The 23,691-nt window shown below is 32.9% G+C and overlaps 1 protein-coding gene and 1 non-coding gene across 2 annotated transcripts; both read left to right on the top strand.

Moving 5' to 3' along the window:
- Positions 1-389: 389 nt before the first annotated feature.
- On the top strand, positions 390-22,392 carry LOC143191092 (uncharacterized). The gene is made up of 9 exons (XM_076395842.1): positions 390-860; positions 5,984-6,310; positions 6,360-6,660; positions 12,645-12,805; positions 12,854-13,270; positions 16,755-17,008; positions 21,066-21,197; positions 21,871-22,232; positions 22,280-22,392. The coding sequence occupies exons 1-9, from the start codon at positions 441-443 to the stop codon at positions 22,294-22,296; spliced, it is 2,391 nt and encodes a 796-aa protein (XP_076251957.1). The 5' UTR covers positions 390-440; the 3' UTR covers positions 22,297-22,392.
- On the top strand, positions 13,362-13,468 carry LOC143192118 (U6 spliceosomal RNA). Its single transcript, XR_013004739.1, has one exon. It is a non-coding gene; the product is annotated as a U6 spliceosomal RNA (small nuclear RNA).
- Positions 22,393-23,691: the final 1,299 nt, after the last annotated feature.

Here is a 23,691-nt window from a genome sequence, read left to right on the forward strand (position 1 = left end):
TATCTGGTCAATTCATTATCGGTTCTAATGTTGCTAATCTTCGCAATTTCTCAAAATGGTACTGTAAACTTAACTTTTTTATGAGAATGAGTTTGGAAAGAAATATTCTCATGTATATATGACATCTGAATATAAGTAATTAAATATGGCTGCAAATGTATTCATAAAATACTCACATTCATTATAAATTATGAAGCTTAACTGGTAACTGTCACTGAAACCATGTCATTGTAATGTATATATTAATATTTTATGTGCTAGAAAGGAGAGTGATAACATATTACTTTATTAATTATTGCTATATTTTATTAAGAAATGTGACAAAAGGTATCAATATTTTATTTGATTGATCTGTAAATATTCACTAGATTTTATTAAGTTGACAGCACTTGACAAAGGTAACAAAACAACATTTTTTACATTAATGAAGCAGCATATCAATGAAGACAGAAGATGAATACCCATATTTTGTCAAAAATTTGCAAAAATTCATTAATGAACATTTCCTGAAACCAAAAATAAAGCGGTCTGAAAGTTGGAAAACACCAAACCAAGTCGATCAAGTACTAGAAGAAGAATATGAAACTCTCTTACATGAGATAGATTATTTAACAGGTGGAAAAAGTTGCTATTTAAATTTTAAGAATGAATGCTACCGCAATGTGTCTAGTGATGAAATAGTTAAGACTATTAGTAATCATAGTTGGAAAGTACTAGAAAATTATTTAAAACATAATATCAAAGAGAAATCATTCGACAGTAGAAAGGATATTGTTAATTACATAACCGAAATTGTGGTTTCAGGGCCGAAATGCAATAACAAATTGTGTACTTGCAAGCCTCTGAAAATATCAAAGCAGGTACTAGTACTATGTACTACTTTTTTTATTAATCTCCTAGAACGTTAACAATCTGCCCATGGGCAATAAGTATTATTATATGATTTCAGTTATATAATATAACCATCCTAACATGTAGAAGATCAATTCAGTAAGTGATCTACTGTACAACTTATAATTTAAATCTTATTCTAGACACTATACTAACTTATTTTAAATTCTATCCTAACTTATTCTAAAAACTATTCTAGCTTATTCTAGAGATTATTAAATCTCACTCCTGTGTCTATTAATCAGTTCGTATGGTATTTTGCGTTTGAGCCTACGCACTTCACTGTCATCGCGCACATTTATCTGTTTGGCGAGTGCATTAGGATGCACTAATAGTCTTTCAGAGTACTTCGAATCACACTCGTTATGGGTTCTATGGGGATATCGCGTTGAATCAGTTTGTTGGACACGTAATATGAGGCATCGACGATGACTCGCAACACTTTATTCTGGAACCTCTGGAGGATATCTATATAGATTTGCTAGCAGTACTCCACAGTTCAATACCATAGGTCCTATTAGCCAATACATTTGGTTTAGTTTAAGCCTAAACTGTTTGCGTTTTGTCACTATATGTTTTTTCCAAGTCAGACGTCGATCAAAATGCATTCCCAGATATTTAACGCTGTCTGCTTGCGGAAGTTTATGATTATTCAATTTTACTGAGGGACATGTTCTTCAGCAAAGGGTGAATGTCATATGGGTAGATTTTGTCTCATTTGCTTTGATACGCCACGTTTTCAACCACAATTCGACTTTGTTAATATGAAGTTGGAGTTTTACCGCTGTATCGTCAGCATATGTTGCAACAGTAGTGTTTCGTGAGGTCGGTAGGTCAGCTGTGTACATAAGATATAACAATGGGCCGAGAACACTGCCCTGCGGAACACCCGAATATATGGGCTGTAGGTCAGTGTATTCGTCACCCTGTTTGACAATAAAATGTCTGTCTGAGAGGTACGATTTCAGCAATTGAAAATGGGGCAAAAGCTTTTTCAATTTAACGTACAGTCCAGTACATGCCACACCTTGTCGAAGGCCTGAGAAATATCGAGAAATGCAGCGGAGCAATATTTTTTATCGTTTAAATTTTTGTTAATTTGGTTGACTATTCTATGTATTTGTTCTGTTGTTCCGTATTTATTACGGAAGCCAAATTGATGGTCTGGAATAATATTTCTCTCCTCTGCGATTAATTTTAATCTCTTAATGTATAGTTTTTCGAAAAGTTTTGATATTATAGGTAACAGGCTTATAGGACGATAAGAGGAGACGTCTTCTGATTTTTTCCCAGGTTTAACAATCATTATGATTTGAGCCACTTTCCAAGTGCTAGGAAAATAATTAAGTCTTAAGATGGCATTAAATACGAATTTTATTAATTTGATGCACTTTCCTGACAGCTCTAGCTCTTTCAAGATTCTTCCAGTAATTAGGTCAAAACCGGGAGCTTTTTTATCATTGATTTCTTTAAGTATTGTTTCTTTTACTTCCTTAACAGTAACTTTATTATATGGCAGATCCATTTGAAACGGAGTGTTAAGAAAGTCAATTATGTTATTTTCTTCTGTTGCGGGTATTTCAGATGGGTACGGATTAAATACGGTTTTTAAGTGTTTAGAGAAAACTTCCGCTTTATCAGTTGGCGTTAAGTTTTCTAAATATTTTTGAATTCCTTGATTTTGTTCTATATTTATTAGCTCTTTCAGCTCTTTTGTGGCCTTGTTGAATTTTCTCTTGTTTTCTTCTGTTCTGATTTGTTGTCAGGTTTTTCGCAGTTTTCTCTTTTCAGCAATTTTTTGTTTAATTGTAGATGAAATATAAGTATAATTAAACTTTTGATATGTCGCTCTATTAGGTGTTGCGTACCATGCGGCCTCTTGTATAGTTTTTGTTATATTTTTTCTTTTTCTGTATCTCTTTCTGTTTTGAGAGGTAAATTTAGTAATAACAAACTGTGTCATGCAAAAACTGTATTATGCAAAGAAGGTGATTTTGTTTTGTTGAGAATATTTGAGTTCACTGTTATAATAACTGGTGAGTGATCAGATGATAGATCGAAGCATGATTCAGCTTTGCACGTTTTGGTCTATGATATCGGGAATTTTATTTCTATCTGACGACCAATATGTTTGCTCGCCAGTAGAAATATGCTGTAAATGATGTGCCTTCATTGCTTTGACCAATTATCTGCTTTTTGGTGTTATTAGTCTAGAACCCCACATAATATGTTTTGCATTGTAGTCTCCTGCGGCAATGAATCTATTACCCAGCGTGTTAAAGAAGCCTTGGTATTGTTCTGCCTTGTTGTTGTGTTTAGGTGGACTATATATAGCACTAATTGTTAATGGCCCATGCACTTCTTCAATAGTTACACTGGTGGCTTGTAAATATTCCTCGCTGAATTTCTCTCTTTTACAGTGTCTTATGTTTTCAATTGATATTCCTCCATGTGCTTTATCATCTGGGTATTTTGTATTTCGGAATCCGTAAATAATTTCTATCCGTGAAATGTGTTTCGGATACCATCATGATATCAATATTTTGATCATATAAAAACATTTTAAGCTCCCTGGCATGTTGCTGGAGTCCATTAGCATTCCAGACGGCTATTTTGTATTTGCTGTAGTGACTATCAATCATTAGGCTAGCTTGGTAACGACGACGCTGAGTAAATTCATCATTGTACTCATTTGTTCTATAAGTTTTCCCATCATTTTCTCTAATTTACTAATAGTACTTATAGGTTCAGTGGTGATTGGCGTTGTCTGAGTATTAGGTTGGGTCTGACTGTTGGTCACTGCGTGTGCTTATGAGATATGAGGATGTTGTATTGGTGCTTTAGACGAGTTAGATGATATGGGCTGTTTTGGTGGCTGTAAGTTTCTTTTTTCTCTCAGTGCTGGATACAGTTTTTGTTGCAACGCTTTATGGACTAACCATCCCCTATAATTTGCAGGATGGTCACCATCACAGTTGACGCATTTTACTTTTATTTTACAGATATACACGACTACCTTATATAATATTATTGGGGGTGGTCTGGGAATTGCTTTTGGTTGGTTTTCTTGTTCTGGTTTTCTTCTGTCTCTTCTGTTAGGGCACTGTTGTATGTTGGGAGGGCTTTTTGAAGCCAATAGTCACTGATTTTCGTCTGTTTTCGGACTAATTGTTCTTCGGGACTTCGTAAGTGTTTTTTGTTTGTAACCGTGTTCCATTCGTGCATTTGAGGGGTTTCAGTTATTGGCAGTTGATTGTTATTTCGAATAACGGGTGATTTAATTGATGAATTGACAGAAATATGTTGTGGATTAGCCATTACGTATTGAAATTAACAATACAGATCTCTTAATAGTTATTAAATGTTTAATTAAAAAAAAATTACGCGCGTCACATTTTGCTCGCTCGATTTACCGTTCCGAAAATAACAAAGAAAATTCCCAGAACGTAGAGTCTTGCTTATAAAAACGCTCCGCGGTCGTTTGAACATAACTACCTTTGCAAATAGCGTGCTGAATTTGGGCTGACCATTGGAACCTATGGTCGAATTGAAGATTGAGGTATAATACCCTTCTGGGGCTAGGGGATAGGAACATTTTCAATTTGGAGGCGGTATGCGCGGAACTCCTTCTTACAATGGAAGAGAATGAAATGGAATGTATGAGTGGATCAGGGAAATTAGGTTATTCGGTAGGCCTAGTTGATTCGCTTTAAAGATTAGACTGTTGTGCCATACTTGATCGAAAGCTTTGGATACATCTAGAAAGATGGCTCCAGCTTTGCGACCTTTTGTAAGTGCCTGATGGATGGTTGCTGTGACGCTAGCAGCTTGATGGAGGCTTGAGTGTTTGGCACGGAAACCGAATTGTTCGTCAGGGATAATGTGGTGCGCGTTAGTGAAACTGTTAAAGTGTGTAATATCGCTTTTTCGGCAAGTTCAGAGAGTGAACTAATCAGACTGATGGGCCTGTAGTCTGAAGAATTTGACTTGACAGCTCAGGATGGAGTTAATAATATTAGCAAGCTCGAAAAGTTGCTTGTTGGTTGAGGTTTTTCAGATGGTTTGCTATGATTCCATCTGGACCTGGAGCTTTTTTCGAGGATATAAGTTTTATTGAGAGCTGGAGGTCTCTAGGAGAGACTATGCTCTTTAGAAGATGATCTGACGGGAAGTTTTTCCTCTTCATAAAGGGATAGTGTGAGTAATGAAGGTCGTTGGTCGAAGGTCTGTTGTCGTGGGCCAAGTGAAAGGTTGCATTTCATTTGGTTCTCGAACGTTTCAGGGAGGATCTCGGCTTTTCTCGGATTTGTTAGGGCAATATCCGTGGAGGAATCGGCCTTTAGAGGGAGGAATATGTTTGAAGTTTCCCCATTACGCCTTGAGTGGCGCGCGTCAGAGGTCATAGGGAGCAGTGGGGTTGCCTTTGAAGAAATTATTCCCATTTCCTCTCCAGACTTTAACCCTGTCCCTGACTTCTCTGATTGCGCACTGCACCACGCGTTACGATTCGGTAAATTTCAACAGTAACCGTGTACGAGAACGTATTACATGATAGTAAATTTCTCTTGCTATAGTGACCTAACATCGGACTGTTAGACTTATTACTTATCAGACCGTCCTTGTATATTGAAAATCAATGAATAGACGACATCTTCTTGGCGAACACTGACTCGAATATCAAATGAGTTTAACAAATCATTTCGAGCTTGCCCGTGGCTAATGATATCGCATGGTCATCGAAGGCTAGTATAAACAGTCGAAAACACATCGAAAATCAACAGAAACGTGAAAAATTGGTGGGAATTCATGTATGCTTACGTCTAGGTATAAAAGTGCGAGAATCTTATCTACTCAACCGTAATTCAATTCAAGGCAGGGTGTAGCCTGCATTTCTCGGTTTGTTTCTTCTCTAGCTATTTGAACTTTCATTTCAATGATTTTCATAAATACTGTTTGTAGTATCGATAATTAAACGTTATTGCAATTCATATAAAATATACTAACTAATTTTATTTTAAATATAAGTTTAAGTTCGAAGAAGAAAATAATACACCTAGAAATTTGGCCAAACTCTTAATATTTAATATTTTAGACAAACGTTGAAAATAATGATATTTCCAAAAATGGGAAAAAAGTACAAACAATCAGTCATGTCAATGAAAAAGGTATCGTTGCTGTTCCAAATACAACGGCAAAACTGAACCAAATATCCGAAGAGTTATTACCACCTAAAAAGAGTGTTGTTAACGCAGAAATTCAAACTGAAGATTATTTACATAATATTAATTGTACGTGTGGAAAATGTCCTTTGATAAATACTACAATTTCGACAAAGACATCAAAGAAAGAAAAAGATATCGAACCAGAGATAGATACATATCCATCCTGCTTAGGAATTTCAATTAGTGAACTGGAAAAAGTATTGTTTGTCGTAAGCACTAAACCCTATTAAAATATTTTATTTTTAGATTTGTGTTCCAAGGGAGACTGAGCTATCGGATGAATTATGTGATAATAATAAAATTTCTATTTGTACCAGCACAAAGGAAGATTGTAGTTGTGATATTTTCGATGTAAGTCAAACACCTGGGCATGGTTTGATTTTTACCAATAGTGATACTGGGAAAAAGATAAAAGGAAATAAGAAGCGATCCAAAAGCAAAAAAAAAGAAAAGGGTGGATTATCTTCAACAGAAAGCGCAAGAACTAGCGAACAAGAATATTTAAGTTCTTTAAATAATGGAAAGTCCAATGAATTTAATATGTCAGGTGATTATTATATCTATCTACAATGTTGCGAAAGAAGTATTTGTTTTATTATTATAAATAATTAAAAAGTATTCTTTCGCCACTGTATAATTCTTTTTGTTGTTGTGTTTGTTACTGTCAGGATAAGTCTTTTACATTTAAATTTTATAGTATGAGGAGAATGACACAGAAGACAGTCGGAAAAAACATTTACTGATTGATGTTTTTTTTCCTCTCAGCAGACCGAAAGTGTAGTGAATACGTGTTTACGTGACCAGACAAAAAGACTGCATCTCATTTTTATTAGTGTTTTAAAATTATTTTCCCTTATTTTACAACAGTCCTTTTGAAATTCATTTATAGTATTTTTGGTCAAAAACTCGTGCAAAAAATAGCGTAAATGAAAAATGAAGTGCGTGAAATAAACAATGTATTTATTTTATTTTTTTATCCTCTGGAAGTAAATAAAATAAAATATTAAAAATCTAAAAATGGCAAACCACAGCGATTCAACCAAATCACCTGCACACTTTGATATAAGATTAGAACAATCAGCAATAACGCAAACTCCACCATCAGAATGGACTACAGTCATTAACAAAAAACGATTAAGAAGTCCAGAAGAAGAAATCGCGAGGAAATAAACAAGAATCAGTGACTATTGGTTACAGAAACCGATAGAGACAAAAAACAGCTTTAGCAACCTGTCGGAAGAAATTGAAGAGAATAAACAACCAAGCCCTGAAAAAGTTGTTCCCAAACCACCACCAATAACAGTCTATAAGGTAGGAGTAATAAAACACATCCATGAGCTATTGAAAACCATTACTACGAACTACACAATTAAAACAGTGAGCTATGAAACAATTAAAATCCAGTTGTTCGAAGCGGATCACTTTAAAGTTCTTGTAAAAGAATTAGATGAAAGAAACACCCAATACCATACATTCAGGCCAAAATCCGAGAGAACATTTAAATTCGTGTTAAAAGGATTACATCACGGGACGGACTTTAACACCATCAAGGTAGCACTAGCTGAAAAAGGCTACGAGGTCGTAAATGTTCACAATATACGACATCGCACGTCAAAAAAACCTCTGCCTATGTTCTATATTGATATAAAACCTAATGGAAATAATAAGGCGGTGTATGAAATCACCAAATTGGAAAATAATATTATTAAATGCGAACCATCACATATAAAAAGAATTATACCACAATGCACGAGGTGTCAAGCGCACGGGCACACAAAGACTTACTGTCGCAAATCATATAGATGCGCAAAATGTGCAGGGGAACACAAAACAGGAGATTTTACTCGTAAAGTTCGCGATCAAAAAGTGAAATGTGCTAACTGTAACGGAAATCATCCAGCGAACTACAAGGGTTGCGCAGTTCACAAGCAACTACAACAGAAACTCTATCCTGCCTTAAGGGAAAAAAGGCATCAACAGCAACAAAAACAATCCACACCTACCAGTCTACCCACCAGACCAAGTCAACCAGACATAACTTATGCCCAAATGGTTGAAAATGGTTCAGCACAAAATCAAGAGACGAAATCTCAACCTACTGAAACTAGCAACATCTCTAGATTAGAAAAAATGATAGCCAAACTAATGGATCAAATGAGTACGATGCTGGGTCTACTCACAACCGTCGTCAGCAAACTTGCCTAACAACTGGGACTAAAATTATATCAAATGATAACAAGGTATTGCTGTATGAGTCTATACTCAAGCCCATTTGGGCATATGGAATCCAACTATGGGGTACCGCTAGCAAATCTAATATATCCATCATTCAACGATTCCAAAACAAGGTGTTGCGTGCCATTGTTGATGCTCCGTACTATATTTCAAATAAAGTGATACAACGCGATATTCCTTTAGAACCTATAGCGAGTGTAATTTAACGTGTTTGTGTGAAGTACTTCGACAGAGTGTCAGTGCAACCCAATGTACTTGTTAATCAGCTGAATATGCGACGTGATAGTGAAGTGCGTAGACTAAAACGTTTAACACCACCTGATCTGATTACTGGACATATGTAGACTTTAGAATAAGACTAATTAATTAAGATAATATTTTATACAGAAGATTGCTTAATGAAGTGATTTTCTACATGCCATGTATATATAATATAGACATAAGAAATACTTATTGCCAATAGGGCAGATTGTGGACTCACGAAGAGTAATAAAAAAATATATTTGTTTAAAAAATTGGTTTAAATCAAAATAATAGTAAACATGTGCAACTAAATTAATAGATTCAGTCAATTGCAAAAAAAGGGAAGCTTATTACAAGTGCAGTTAGGAATAAACAATTAAGATAAACTAATTCAAAAAATGATTAAAGTTAAACTGAATAACCTAGAGAAACTGCCAGTTGATATACTCTATAGAATCATGATGCATTTCATAGGGAAGCTTTTAGAAAATATAATCAAAGTCAAATCCTGAACTACATAGAAAAGTTATTGACTATTCTTATAAAAAAATTGTAGGTATAGGAAATTGGATGCCCCGTATTTAGTATCGTGATTTAAAACTGAGGAAAGTTTTACGTTTTTACCTCAATTTGAAGAAAAATACGACTAAAAGTCATCGAATACTGCGTGAATCTAATGGAAATCATGTTGCATAGATTATAACATGTGAATATTGGTTTCGACGTTTTACAATTGGTTATTTTGACACCGAAGACAAAGAGCATTTTGGACAGCAAAAAAAATGCAGACGATGATTTGAAAGCATTACTCGATGTTGATTCATGTAAAATGCAATAAGAATATGCAGAACTGTTGGCAGTGATACAAAGAAACCCTTTCCAATCGTTTGACGAACATAAAAATGAAAGCTTATAAATCTAAATCTTATATATTTTGTGATATTGGGTTCTGTATCAATTGAAACTGTTACTGGTAAAGAAATACACATTCATTACGATAACCCAAAAAGAAAAAATCAGAGGATAATAATCATGAAGATCGCCTGGTCATGTATTAACATCAACGGTTAAGATGAATATCCATGGCTCCAAGCTAATGCTCTGTATTGGGTGGGGTCAACTTGGTATGATATACTACGAGCTGCTAAAAACCTAATGATATCATCAATAGGGATCACTATCTATTACAGCTGATGTGTTTGAACCGAGCAGTGTGCGAAAAACGGCCGGAATACCACCAAAGCCAACAATATTATTTTTAGCATTACAGCTAGCATTGACATGTTGCAAAACTGGTGAAAAGGTACTTAGAAACATTAATATGGGAAGTGCTGCCGTATTCTCCAAACTTTTCTCCTTCTGATTACTACTTGTTTCGACATATGTGACATAAGTCGTGACCGTAAATTGCCTGAAAATACAGTACACTGATATTTTACAATAAAGCTTCACATTATAAATAATCTTTTAAAACTAATTTATAGGCCTAGTATATTTCAATACAACCCCATATTTGCACCCCATAAGTCTAAATAGGCTTTATAACACCCTAAACCAAACCAATCTCTTTGATCTTAGGTCAAGTTGGGAAAATGTTCTGACTAACCAGTACAGTTCTTTGATTTTGAGATTGATTGGCTCTGTTTTTTGTCTAACAAGAATGATGAATACCCATTAATGTATATTACAATAAAGATACAACTACTATAAAACTCGGAAATTAAAGGTGCACAGGGAAAAATAATTTTATATGTAATTAATTTATTAATCTCTATATTTAATTTATTAAGCTCTATATTTATTAAGTTATTAATTATATCTTACATTAGATATACCTAGTACAATCTTAATTTACACATTCATTTATTAATACTGTTCTGTTGTACTTGCATTAATACACAAGCAATGTGAGTACGAGATTAACACATTAGTATATATCTCCCAAATTAAAATAAAACTAATCTACTTAAGCTAAAGTTAAGTATACACTTATACACTAAACAATATTTTCCTTTCGTGTTGTTCAGTAGCTGTACTGCTTCTACGTTGCTGTGATTTAGCGACCTTATTTCATGTTATAAGGCGAAATCTTGGATCACTTCGTGTATCCATTTTATTTCGAGGTCATCGTGCAGTTCTTCGTTGGTTGGTTACGTAGCTATAAGCATTAATCGTAGAACTCTGTTTTGGGTGTGTAGGATTACTAGTTGGTTTGATGTTTAAGTGCAACACCGTAGGTCCAAATTGGCTTTATGATTAAATGATAAACTAATCTCTTTGATTTAAAGCTATTAAGCTGTATTTTCCAGTCTCTAGTCCATTTGTAGATCTTGTTGACCGCTACTTGTACTTTTTCTACAGCTACAGAGATACATCTTTTGCCATGATAACTGTGTCATCGGTAAATGTTTCAAGTACTGTTTCCTATGTTGTTAGTATATCATCAGTATAGAGCAGATAAAGGAGTGGTCCCAAGACACTGCACTGTGGAACTCCAGCCGTAATATGTTCTTTCGAAATGATATGATTCCAGCAGTCTACAGTAAATTCGCTGTAGCAATTTTATTATTTTGTAGATTAATTGTAAATGCTATACCCAGTCAAAAGTTTGTGAGACGTTCAGTCAATATTGCAGGGCAGTATTTCTTTTCTTCGAAAGCCTTTTCCACAACCACTGTTACTCTGGGCACTTGGTCGATTGTCGAGTGGTTGTTTCGAAATCGAAACTGAAAAACTGGTATTTTGATAAATAGTTTAATACGTTTTAACAGAAGTTTCTCAAATAATTTTTATATAGCAGGTAGAAGCAAAATAGGCCTGCAAGATCCAACTTATTCTGCCAGGTTGTCAGGTTTTAAGCATAATTATTCGAGCAACCTTAAGACATACCGAAACATGCTTCAGTCTCAAACAGACATTGAATATATATGTCAACACGATTATTGCTTTTCGTGGCAGCTCTTTTAATAAACCAGGTGATATATCATCAATTGAAGCAACTCTGTTTATATTCTTCAATCTTTTGATTTATTTTGTTTATAACATTTTGGGCTCTATGCGATACTATTCTAGCTTTTCGTCTTTCTTTTATCAATTCCCTAATTTCAAGGGGGTAATTTACTTCATATTCTGATTTCTCTCTTGATCCCGGTTTGATCATATTTCGGCTTTGCAGCTCAAGATCGTACTTTTGAATCTTACCTTTAAACTGTAAACTTAAATTTGTTACTGCATTATATGCCCCAATTAGTAACTTAGTGGGTAAGATTAGGCTTCTTTGTTTTTTTAGGAATTGTCGCGACTAGTGTTAACAATACTGGAATGTGATCAGATGATAGTTCACATAAGCTCTCGATTTCTATTTGCCTTTCGAAATGTAAAAGTCTAGTAGGTCTGGCACTTTATTACTGTCGGTGGGCCAATAAGTGATTTCACGCCTAGAATGATAGTTACAATTAATACTATTTATTGTTGCGAGTAATTGGTTTCCTTTTCCAGGTGGTTTTAGTCGTGAACCCCAGACTGCGGGTTTAACATTAAAGTTCCCTTCAATAATAAACCTTGAGCCTAATTTTAAAAATAAATTTCTGTATTGTTATGTTATTTTGTATCTTGGTGGACTGTATAGAGCTCCTATGTTTATTTCAGCGCCGTTCTTCTCAATGGTAAATATCGTAGCTTGCATTTATTCTTCTTTTTTATCGCGTCTTGTTGGAAATGCTCTATATTTTGTTTTATTATTAGAGCTATTCCGCCTCAAGCACATTCACTCGGGTGTACTGTCCAGAATGTATCATAGCCTCGTATTTTAATGTAATTTTTTAGAATAATGAGTCTCCGATATGAGAGCTATATCTATGTTTTTTATTCTCACAAGTAGTTCTAGTTTCCGGACTCGCTGATTTAACCCATTCGTGTTTCATGTTATAAGAGAAAAAATAAATAAAGAAATATTGTGACTATAAGAGTATATCTTATAATAAGAAGTAATATTTTACATTTTATTTTTAATTAGTCAAATCTATAAATAATTTAAAGTAACCAAATTTACAGAAAGCGAATCTTCATCAAAAAAAGGCAAGAAGAAGAAGAAAAAGACAGATAGTAAATCAGATTCTAGTATCAAACCCCGCAAAAAAAAGTTGAAATCCAATAAGCAACCGACAGGGTGTTTCGTCAGAATTCGAAAGCGAAAAACGGATGAAGAATCCCAAGTAATTTAAATTGAAAAATAGTTTTCTTTGTTAAGTAGCATGTTTTAGAAATATGTCGGTAACCAAAGGTCCATACAGACATTGCCGATAAAAACACAAGATCAAAAAGAACAAGCTTATCATTGTTGCGATTACGGCACTAAAGCAGTTAAATTATCAACAAATTCGGAGGTCGCCATTCAGGTGTCAACTTCATCCTTAAGAGCTAATATTCCAAAAAATATTAAACCAGGGAAATATGTCTTTGTACCTGATAATAAGTTTGAGGATACCCAGAAGAAATATGATTGCAGTAACGAATGTGGTATAAATGAGGATCCTAGAAATGTTATACATTGTAATAAATGTGGAAGAAAGAAAGCAGATTGTGCAACAGGATGTCGAAATACTATTGTTTTCCCGATGACTGGAAGCAACAAAACTTTATCAACTGGAGAAGCAGAATCACTTAGGATGGTAATAAAGGTAGAATTTTTCAAACAAATTTTTGTAAATTTGTGTCTATTGCGTAAATATGATACACAATATTTTAAAAATACTATTAATATTTTTCTCTATACTCACTTCGGCGGTACATATGCTAAAATTTAAACGATACGTAGAAAATTAGAATGGCCCCTGCTTGAGGATAACACGCGAATTCGTGAAGCGTTCGACATTTTTCCTCCATTATCTTTGACTTGCTTTCCGACACTTGATTTAGTTCCCTTTATTTATTCTCTATTCAATTTTCCAAATGCCCTCCGTGGATTTTCACGGCTTCTTTTATAGATACTTCCCTCTGTACTCCAAGTACAGGAGTTGGTTGCGCCTTAGTCTGTAATGGTCAAACTTGCCTTTCCTTTTTTGCTGAACAGGGCACGATAGTTACCACTGAATTATACGCCATACACCAGGCCCTAAAATATCTCTCTACCCAACCAAACTCATGGCTCATGCTCTCAGACTCCTACAGTTCGCTGGAATGCTTCTTTGAGCGGAAGTAGAGTCATCCCCTTTTCTCCAATTCTCTGAGTCTCCTGCGATCACTTTTGCTGGTTGGTCATTTGCTGACGCCAGTGTGGATCCCCTCTCACGTTGGGATACTTGGGAATGAACATCTATCCTATCATTAGAATAAAAAGTGACTTTTCCACTGCTCTTCCTGTTTCTCCTATCCATTCCCATGCAGTGAAACTCAATCGTCTGAGATTGGGACATTGTTACTTCTTTCACAGCTACTTGATGTCCTCAAGCTTTACATCGAGCTGCGAATTCTGTGACCAATCCCCAGTCTCTGTCTTCCACCTTTTGAGCGACTGCTATCGCCTTTCCTATACAAGACTGAGATTCAGACTGAATAATTATAGGAACACTCTAGTCGGCGACAATAGTGATCGGTTGATGCGATTTTTGTGAGAGTTCGATTATTATCATAAAATTTAACTTATATGAATCGTTCCCTTAACTCTCAATAATTGTCGTTTGTCTTTTTATCCTTTATAACTGTTCACCCCTGTTCCTGTCATTCTGAACATTGACATTTCGCTGTTGATGTTCATTTTATCTATGCTAATAATTTTATCTATACACACTTTGTCATATATTTTATTCATATTATTTATCGTAATATACTTATAATATATTTAATAATTTTGTGTTATAATTAAATATTGTAATGTGTATCAATGATGTGAGGGTCCTTAATGTAAGTAATTATACATTGGCAAGAATTCCAAACAAGCTGTGTGTTTTCATTCCAAGGCAGAAAAATGTGATTAAATCTTGCAAGGTGCGAACCAGCTGGTATAGTTTGGACATCGGTAATTTATTCACAACAATAAGACCATTCGAATGTAAGTATTTACTATTTAGACTTATATGGAATATTATATTTAATGTTATGTGATGAGTTTGGTAATACAAGTGCGCATGAACTTAATATACATTTCTATAATATTCGAATTTTATTTTTAAATTTTATTTTTATATTTTATACAAGGTAATTTGATACAATGCCGTATTCGTATTCGTTCAATATTTCGTTCGTAATATTTCGTTCCACAGAGCTGCTAAAGGTTTAAGGAATTGATTTCCTTCGTCATCAAATGTATATGATTTAAACTTTGTCAGATACATTTGCCTCTGTGCCTTCAAATTATCAACAGAAAATTTTTCAATAGGTTTGCAATCGATACAATTTTAATTTGTCTTAGCAAATATAGGGCACTTGATTTCAAAAATACTATTTCCATAGTTCCCAACTGGTGCTATTACTAGATACACTTTAGAGTTATTACCTGCATTTATTAATTTTCTTGCTAAGTGTTCATTCTTTCGTTTGTCTTCTCTTTCCGTTGATAGATCAAAATCATTTTTTTTAAATAATAGATAATAGTTAAAGATAAATAATCGAAAAAGGTCAAAGAGTGCTAAAAAGTTCAAACATTAAAATGTGAGAACAATGGTTTGAATTAATATGGCGAATTTTGAAATTTGGTGTTTTGATCTCTGATCTGCTCTGATAAAATTTCAAATTCCACTATTAATTTTAAAACAAATATAATTTTAATAACCTCTTTATAGTATATTATTATTATAAATCAATATTTTTGTGATTCTTTATCACAGTTATTTAGCCTATTGCTCTATTGCGGGATTACATGAAACATTCAAGATAAACAAAGCGTTACCTGATGTTTACGATTTTTCAAAATTAATTGGCGAAAATGAGATGAACACTTTCGGAACCGCAAATAAAAATAATTTTTATAGTTGCAAAAATTATTTATTTTCAGTATAATTTCGCTTAAGATAAATAAAATTATTCCAACAATAGTTCAATTTAGGGATCCAATCGCGGTACTGGTTTCCTAGAAAATAATAAAGAAAATAATTTTGCACGAAAGAAGACTAGAGTCAGATATCTGGGAATTTTAAATATAGTGAATGAGCTGGATATTGAAGCTATTTATACTTTAATTAACTAATTTTAGTAATTTTTGAGTTGTGTTAGTAGGCGCATTATCTGATGTTACCTTCAACTTTTGTGTAAGCAGGACCTCTTTTAGGAACTTTTGCATCTTATTGATCAATCAATATCAAAAATAACGCGAGGCGTATGTATTGCTCAGTTTACATGTTCACTCTTGTGAGTATATTATCGCTTTATTCGGTGATGATTAGTTTCATGAGCTACAGTACTACCACTACTAAACACCACTAGCAAAGAGAAATAGAGGGCGAAACCCAAAGTTAACTGACAGATACCGACGAACATTAAAAATGATTATGGCCAAGCAGCATACACTACCTATACCCTTTTATAACGAACGCTAAAGTGTGAAAAACCTGGACACTTCAAAATGTGGTGCGATGAATCATCGTACATTGTTTACAAACGTTTGTGTATGGAGAATTTGGACAATTGAGGTATGATGGAAAAGCATAACCATAAAATTCTAAAAAAATTTTGATGGGTTTCTATAGTCGATTTCTTCAAATAAACAAAATTAATGAATGCTAAAAATATAGTTTTGAGCGTTTCATGTACGGATGTGGAACACAGAAGAAAATATAGATATCTCGATATTTTTTATTTAAATTAAAACATTTTTAACATCAATATTTTTTCGGCAACCCCAGTTTCATGATTAGCCTTTGTATACATTAAGTACCTTAATAATTCTAAATAGAAAACTGTTATTTTACATAAAAATTAAATTAGGTTGTTTAATAGTTGTTTACATTGATACTTCGCATTTTAACAATAGATATCGCTGATGAAAATACGGACAAGTACATAACAGATAATAAAAAGTAAAGCCTAATAAGATGTAATAGGTTTGTTTTGAAAACGCATAGGTATCCTACAAATATAGCAAAAGTTATGTTATTATAAATTCCTTAAAAATCATTAAAAAAGCCCATATAAATGTTATATGTTAATTGAATGTTTTTTATATTTCAGATGCAAAGCAAAGACACCAATCGTCAGCTGGACAGTATTTTATCAGAACTCACCTATCAAAAAAATGAATTGAGACGTCTCAATGAAGCTTATCATCTAATGAAAGAGAACATACACGAAATAAAGATATCTGAATATTGTCCAGGATTACAAAAGTTAAAATCGTTTAACAAAAAACCTTGTGGTTGTGTGGCCAGGGAATGTAGAACCTTAAATAAGCCAAATCGGCCTATAAGTGAACAAAACTACAATGGGTTAAAATTATAAAATATATTTTCATCATATTATTAAACGTACACACTGACTAAATTAAGCATGTACACATACTCTGGAGACATATATCATATCTGACATACATCTTACTATTTAGAAATATAACATACCAGAGTGTATACACACTCTTCAGTTAAACCAATTATTTTCTAACCAATACTAGGTTGTTCAATAATTTCGATAATTTCCAATTGAAAAAACATATTGATAATTGTAATAATGACATTAATTTGCAGTATTTCTGTCAATTTCTACACACTTATTCAAATGCTTTTTTAATTTATATGCATACACTGTAACGTGACAAAAAACTTCTTTTAGGCAGCTATTCTTCGTTTTTAGGGAAAAAATATTTTTACTATGAAAAAAGTTAGAAATCAAAAGAAGCTAAATGTTATGAATAAGTTAGACACCGAAATAATTTATAAATTAATTCGACATTAAATGCGACTACAAATTAAGCGATAGTTTTTAGCGATTAAAGCTGTGATTTTACAAGAATTATTTCATCCCCATTTCAAAATACAAATTTATTTTGCAAACATTCACACCACTTCTTAGACTTTTGTTTTGTATAGTATCATGGCGATCTCTTTTGAATAGACATGAAAGTTTTTTGTTCTGTTGTTATTTATTGTTTTGTTAAATGTTGATTATGTTCTTATGAAAGATATTTAAACATATTTATTACATTGTTACTACTCGTTGCCCATTAACCTATTATTTGTCTTTAAAATAACTTAAATCTAGGTATCTAGGAGAAACCATCGGCCCTATCTTAGTCTCTGGTGTAATAATGTACATACACACTTTTATTACATTAGTTTTTCTATTAAAAGCACCTCATTGTACTACACTACAGAAGATCAAATCGTTTGAGTCTTTTGAGTCTGTGTCCTGTTCTGCTGTTATCCAAGAGTTATTAAGCAATATTTCGATATTAACATAAAAATGGAGTCTCTCTCATATCTCTTTTACTTTTTCTTCTCTTGATTTTCTAAGTGACAGTTGGTATCTGAGGGTCTTAGTATAAGTAATCAGTGCTATATCTGGGTGCATTTGTTATGAATGCATTTATTCCTAAGGCCTTCTTCTGAAAAACTTTTTGCGGAACATCCCCATAATTGAATTCCGTATGTTAAAATTGATTTTAATACTGCTTGTATATTTCCTTTAGATTAAGGAAAACATTTTCTTGTATTTCAACATCAGTCTTTATATCTTTTTATTTTTAACATGTTCCTTCCAGCGAAGTTTTGCATCAAGACTATTTTCGAGAAGTACTTAGCATTATTAATTATATTAATGATGGATGAGTATTATTTATTGTTATTGGTGTTTGTGAGGTCTGATTATTGACAGCACATGCATATATTTACTTTCGTTAATTTTTATTTTCCAGGTTTGGGTCTAGTTATTTATATTGTTACTGACTTGTGTAATTTTTGGGTTTCTTACCCGCTATTGTCTTCGATACTAAAAATCGCAGTATGATCAGCAAATATAGCCATCGTGATATTTTCCTTTTATGGTATACGATATGTGTAAAGTAGGTAGAATATACTGCCTTGTGGTAGACCTGCTTTAGCTTATTTTATTGTAGGCTTCCTTTTTTTTGGTTCTTAACATTCTGGCTTTGATGTATGTTTGTTTGTTGTATGATGTATGTTTTAACACTTCAGTGTATTGCTTCAATAACATTTTCGGTAACTTATGAACGAGGTTGTCGCGCCAAATCTGATCAAAGGGCTTATGTAACATCTAAGAATACAACTCAGTTCAATTGTTGAACGTTTGTTAATAGATCCAAACTGGTGTGATCCAAACAGGAATTTTTCAAATACCTTAGCTATTACCGGTAGCAGTGAGATAGGCCTATGGCTTTTACTTCATTTGGAGGTTTTCCAGGTTTTGGGACTATCATAATTCCAGCCATATTGCATGCATATTGTTTGGTGTTTTTTTTTGGATTGTTGTCATCTTCGATAACTTTGGTGAAGTCTTTCGGCGTGACTAATTGAACAGTCAAATTTATTTCGGACAAATTATATTCAATTTCACTTTCGTTTTATTTGGAGGTTTGTTCTAAATGCTCAATGAATGTTCTTGTAGATGTTATTATTTATTTATTTATTTATTTGTATATTATACACCCATCAACCTTCGGGTCTATTATGTTCTTATAGATGGATGGTGAAGGCATGGTGGTTTTTGGTTTTTCATGGTTTTTCAAAGCTAATAGTCTGTTTCCTTATCGTCCATTAGATTTTGCAGATAGTTATGGGTATGTCTTTAATCCATTTAATATTTTTTTTGCGTTTTCCGTTTTTCAGCTCCCATTTCCTTGATTTATTTTTCCTTTCTGGAGTATTACTCCAAGAACCTTAGATATCTATTACGAATTGTTTTGCTTCAAAATTTAATTGTTTAGTTGCCTTAAGGGTTTTATTTAATTGAATTTGCAGCTTCCTTCTAGTTTGTGCTCTTGTTTGTTAATGTTGGACTTTATTCTGTTTTTATATTTTCACTCAGTATCAGAATCACTTTGATCAAAATTTTCTTCAACTTGCATATAGCTAGATGTTGTTTCCAACTATGAAGAAATCTAATAGATCTGGTTTCTCGGGATCAATAAGTTTTCTTGAAGTCGGTGCCAAGCCCAAACAATACAAAAATAATAATATAATTTTGTGACATACAAAAAATTAAACTACCAACAAAATAAATCTAAATTAATGTAACTATTTGGGTTCTTAAAATTTAATTACGAACAAAACAAATTTAATTTGTTGCTCGGCACATACCTCAAAGTTAACAGTTGGTTGTAGTGAAAATAATATTGTAAATAGATAAATAAGTTTAGGTAGGTATTAAGCTAAATTGTGTTTATATAGTAGAACATAAAATACATTTATAGGTTAAATAAGGTTTTTGTTTATTTTTATTTAGTTACAACGATTAATATGTACATATTATTAAGTTTGATTATTTTTAAATTTTTAGTGAGTTCCTTATTTATTTTTTGAAGTCAGTACAATTTTTTTTGTTAAAAATAATTTATTGTAATTCTAAGGATAGTTGTAGGTCAGCGTGATGTCGCTCGATTCCATTAGCATTTCAAATTGCGATTCGATTGTCTTTATTTGCCACTTATGGTTCTTGAAACCACCGTATTCTAATTTTGTATTCTTTCACAAAAATATTCAAACATCTTTTCTCACTTATCCAACTTTGCTTTGACCATACCATTGCCTTGACTTGGATTGCTTTTTTTTCGCCTCTATTCTGTTGTAATGTTTTAGTTTGCTGAATGCTTTGTTGCAAATTTCACATTTCGCTATAGCTTCTTTTGGTTTTTTGCACTGTAGTGATGTGTTGGTTTTCTGTTGCAAAAATTCTGTGCCCATGCAATTAGCATCTTTTACATGGCGGTATTTATATTTTTTAAATGGTTGTTTTTTTTCGACCTCTAGAATTCTTCTAATACCTAAAATAATCTTTGCATCCGTATCTTGTTGAAATGTTAGCATACATAAGGATAGTGGATTAGAATTTTTCTCTTCTTATCTTTGATACTTTCTTTTTTCAGAATATTTGTTACACTTAAACATTTAAGCCCATTTTGCTTGAATTCCACTATTACTTTTTAATAAGACACTTTAGATGTGGGTGAAATTTCATTGCATTAGCTTTATTGTGCTTGCTTTGTGTATCTTCATAATAGTGAGTTTTTGTTAATGTTTTACGACATTCGGTGAATTTGATTTTTAATATATATAATTGGTCTTCAAGGTTTGGTCAAAGTTTTTCTTAAACTACGTAATCAGTGATATTATTTGCCATAATTGGTCGAATATTTAGTTTTAATGTTGATGAATATATGGTGCACTATGGACTTATTGAACAATCTAGAACTGTCCAGCGCAACCTTCTTTAAAAGAACTTGCGAATTCATGGTATTTAGTATTACCTCTAAGACAAATATGCAACGTTTAGCCCTGTTATCGCATTAATTTTAATAATATAATTCTATTTTAGTGCACAAGGTAAACGTTTTGGACCTCCAAACACTTCTGTAGTAATTAATTTGTGTGAATTCTGCGATAGTGGCGAAGGAGGTGATGCTATTTGCAAAGCAACATGCTTATCAAGTGAATCTTGTGAAGAAAAGTAAATATATTTAAATGTTTAAAAGATATTAGGGGTATAAATTGAAACACGCCGTTTTATAAAACCACGGCCTGTGGAAAATGGGGACTCAAATTTTCCAATGGCAATTTGATATTTTGCTAATTATATACAGTATGATGTAAATCTAAAAGTGTAAGCCTGACTAGTTATGAGATCAATAAGCACCATTTGCGGGAAGTGTTGCTTTTTTACATTAATTGAAGGAAATTGTAGTTGGAGATCAATAGACTTATAATGTCTATAACATACGGTGTGGAGTGTATTAATGAAAAGTGTTGGGAACGGTTCCGGAGATTCCAAATCATGTGAATTCTGCGTTTAAGATAAAGGATGTCTCGTTACAGTAAAGAAGTTTAAAAATATGAAAAATGTCGATTTTTGGGTTGCTTCCAAAGAAGATGAATTTTATTAATGCGGAATCCACATAAAACCCCAAAATTTGGACCAAAATTGTTGATAGGTGGCATGGAGTATGTCTCTGAATAAATATGTAATAGTTTTTGTGTAGTAAAGTTTTAGAATTAGAAACATTTCAGCAGTTTGCAATTTATACTCCTAATATTAAATCTGAATTAATGATTTCCAATAGTATATTTTTTATATAGTATTAACAGTATTTTTTTATGTTTTAACATGTATTATTATGTTTCAGACGGCGCAAATTTTTATTAAACAAAAGCAAAAAAATTGATGTTATTCCAAGTACAAGTAAAAGTAACGGTATAGTAAAAAAGACCTCTGGCATACGTGAATCTAAATCAGTTTCAACAATTTATCAAAAAAAGAATGAAATGTCTAATAAAGAAACTGAAGATAGTAGCGTCGAAAATATCCCTAAGACCAAAAATACCGAAACCAGCAACAGTAGTAAGATTCTACTTTGGCTTAAACGCTCCTGGATCAGTATCAAACATAAAAGTAACGAGTGTAAGACAAAAATGCAAGAGAGAAAGAAGAAAGAACAAAAAGAATCGAAATGCAAAACCAAAAATATTATTACTGGCCTTTGGAAAAGTAAGTTATAACTAAGATATTTTGATATATTGTTTTTGTATTTTCAGTGGCTAGAAAAAACTAAATTTAAGAAAATCCGATCCCTATTAAATGAAATAAAATTAGAAACTGCTGACAAACAAAATGTGTAACAAAAATGTAATAAATGTGTGAATAGATATACAAGATGTCTTGATCTAAATTGCATATATGAGTGGGAATCAAATATAACCAATAATTTTACTATTTAGATTAGTACCTAATCCCGATCTAGAGGATTCGACGCTTGAGTGTTCTTTGGTTTATGATGAGGTGGGAAACCGGCGTGGCTAGAAGCTGTGCTCGGTTCTGTCCGCAGTAGGGGTGCCGTCCACCGAGAAAAATATCGATATATCGTTTTCGGTTTTTAAAAAAATATTGATATTTTTTGGGCATTCCTAGTCCGCAATATGGCGATACGTACCCCTCACAAAATTACCTTTTTAATATTAACTTTTTTTATCTAGTAGGTTGTTCGATAAGTTGGATGAAGAGGAAATAATCACTATTCAGTGTGTTGCAACAGATACCTCATTTTTCAATATAGTTTCCCTCAAATTATATAGAAAAATTATGGATATTATCACTGTAAGTGTTCCGGAAAGCCTACAAAACACTTCTCTACGTAACTATTATCTTTTCTTTAATTACATTTAGTATCGCCTAATGGTCAAAATTCAACCTTACTCATTAGTCATACTGTACTGTACAAAAATCAAAAGTTCTTAACCAAAGTTTCTTATTATCTTTAACTATTATTGAATAACTGGATGACCCGGAGAGCATCGTATCACCTACATATTTGATGACGATATTATGGCCATCAGATGGCATCCGACCCAACGCTATTTTGACTAAATCTTTGTTCTGATGAAGCATTTGTAGCTCTTGAATTCCTTTTAATGTTGGATTGCGAGCACAACGCTTATGAATTTCTGCATCCGGATTTCCCATAAAATAAATTTGTAAGAATTAATAATCTGCAGTTGGTAGTAGTAATAGCCCCTAGTAAGTGATAAATTTATCCTTGTATATGCAATTGTTTAAGATTCTGTTAACTTATTTCTGATACAAATTTGAATGTTACTAAAAAACTTTTATCGTATAATATCTTGAAAGTGGGCGTGAAATTATCCTGCACAAAATAGTTTGCGCCAAATAATATTGGAAACGTTTGTAGGAATTGAAACGCTATTGGGAAATAACTATTATATTTTTGAATGTTAGTCAAGAAGTGGCTAGAATAATTTTTCACCTAAGAAACTGATGAGTATAATGGATTTGGTGGTTGGGCCAATTGCGGCAATTATACTTTTCTACCAGCACAACTACTGGGTTATTCACTGCTGGATTTTAAAACCTTACAATATTAACAAACGATTGTCACCTCCCCAATTGTAACTGATTTGTTGGCACCATAATCTATTTTTGGATTGTAATA

The sequence above is a fragment of the Rhynchophorus ferrugineus genome, unplaced genomic scaffold, assembly GCF_030347505.1.
Source record: "Rhynchophorus ferrugineus isolate W39M unplaced genomic scaffold, kcgeb_rfMv2 rfM2, whole genome shotgun sequence".
NCBI classification, from domain to species: Eukaryota; Metazoa; Arthropoda; class Insecta; order Coleoptera; family Curculionidae; genus Rhynchophorus; species Rhynchophorus ferrugineus.

What these genes read in the sequence shown, in the direction of transcription:
- LOC143191092 (XM_076395842.1), top strand. Translation starts at nt 441, where the DNA reads ATGAAGACAGAAGATGAATACCCATATTTTGTCAAAAATTTGCAAAAA. An exon ending in CAATTAGTGAACTGGAAAAA is followed by an intron (nt 6,311 to 6,359) that starts GTATTGTTTGTC and finishes TTTTATTTTTAG; the next exon opens with ATTTGTGTTCCAAGGGAGAC. An exon ending in AGTGAACAAAACTACAATGG is followed by an intron (nt 17,009 to 21,065) that starts GTTAAAATTATA and finishes ATTCTATTTTAG; the next exon opens with TGCACAAGGTAAACGTTTTG.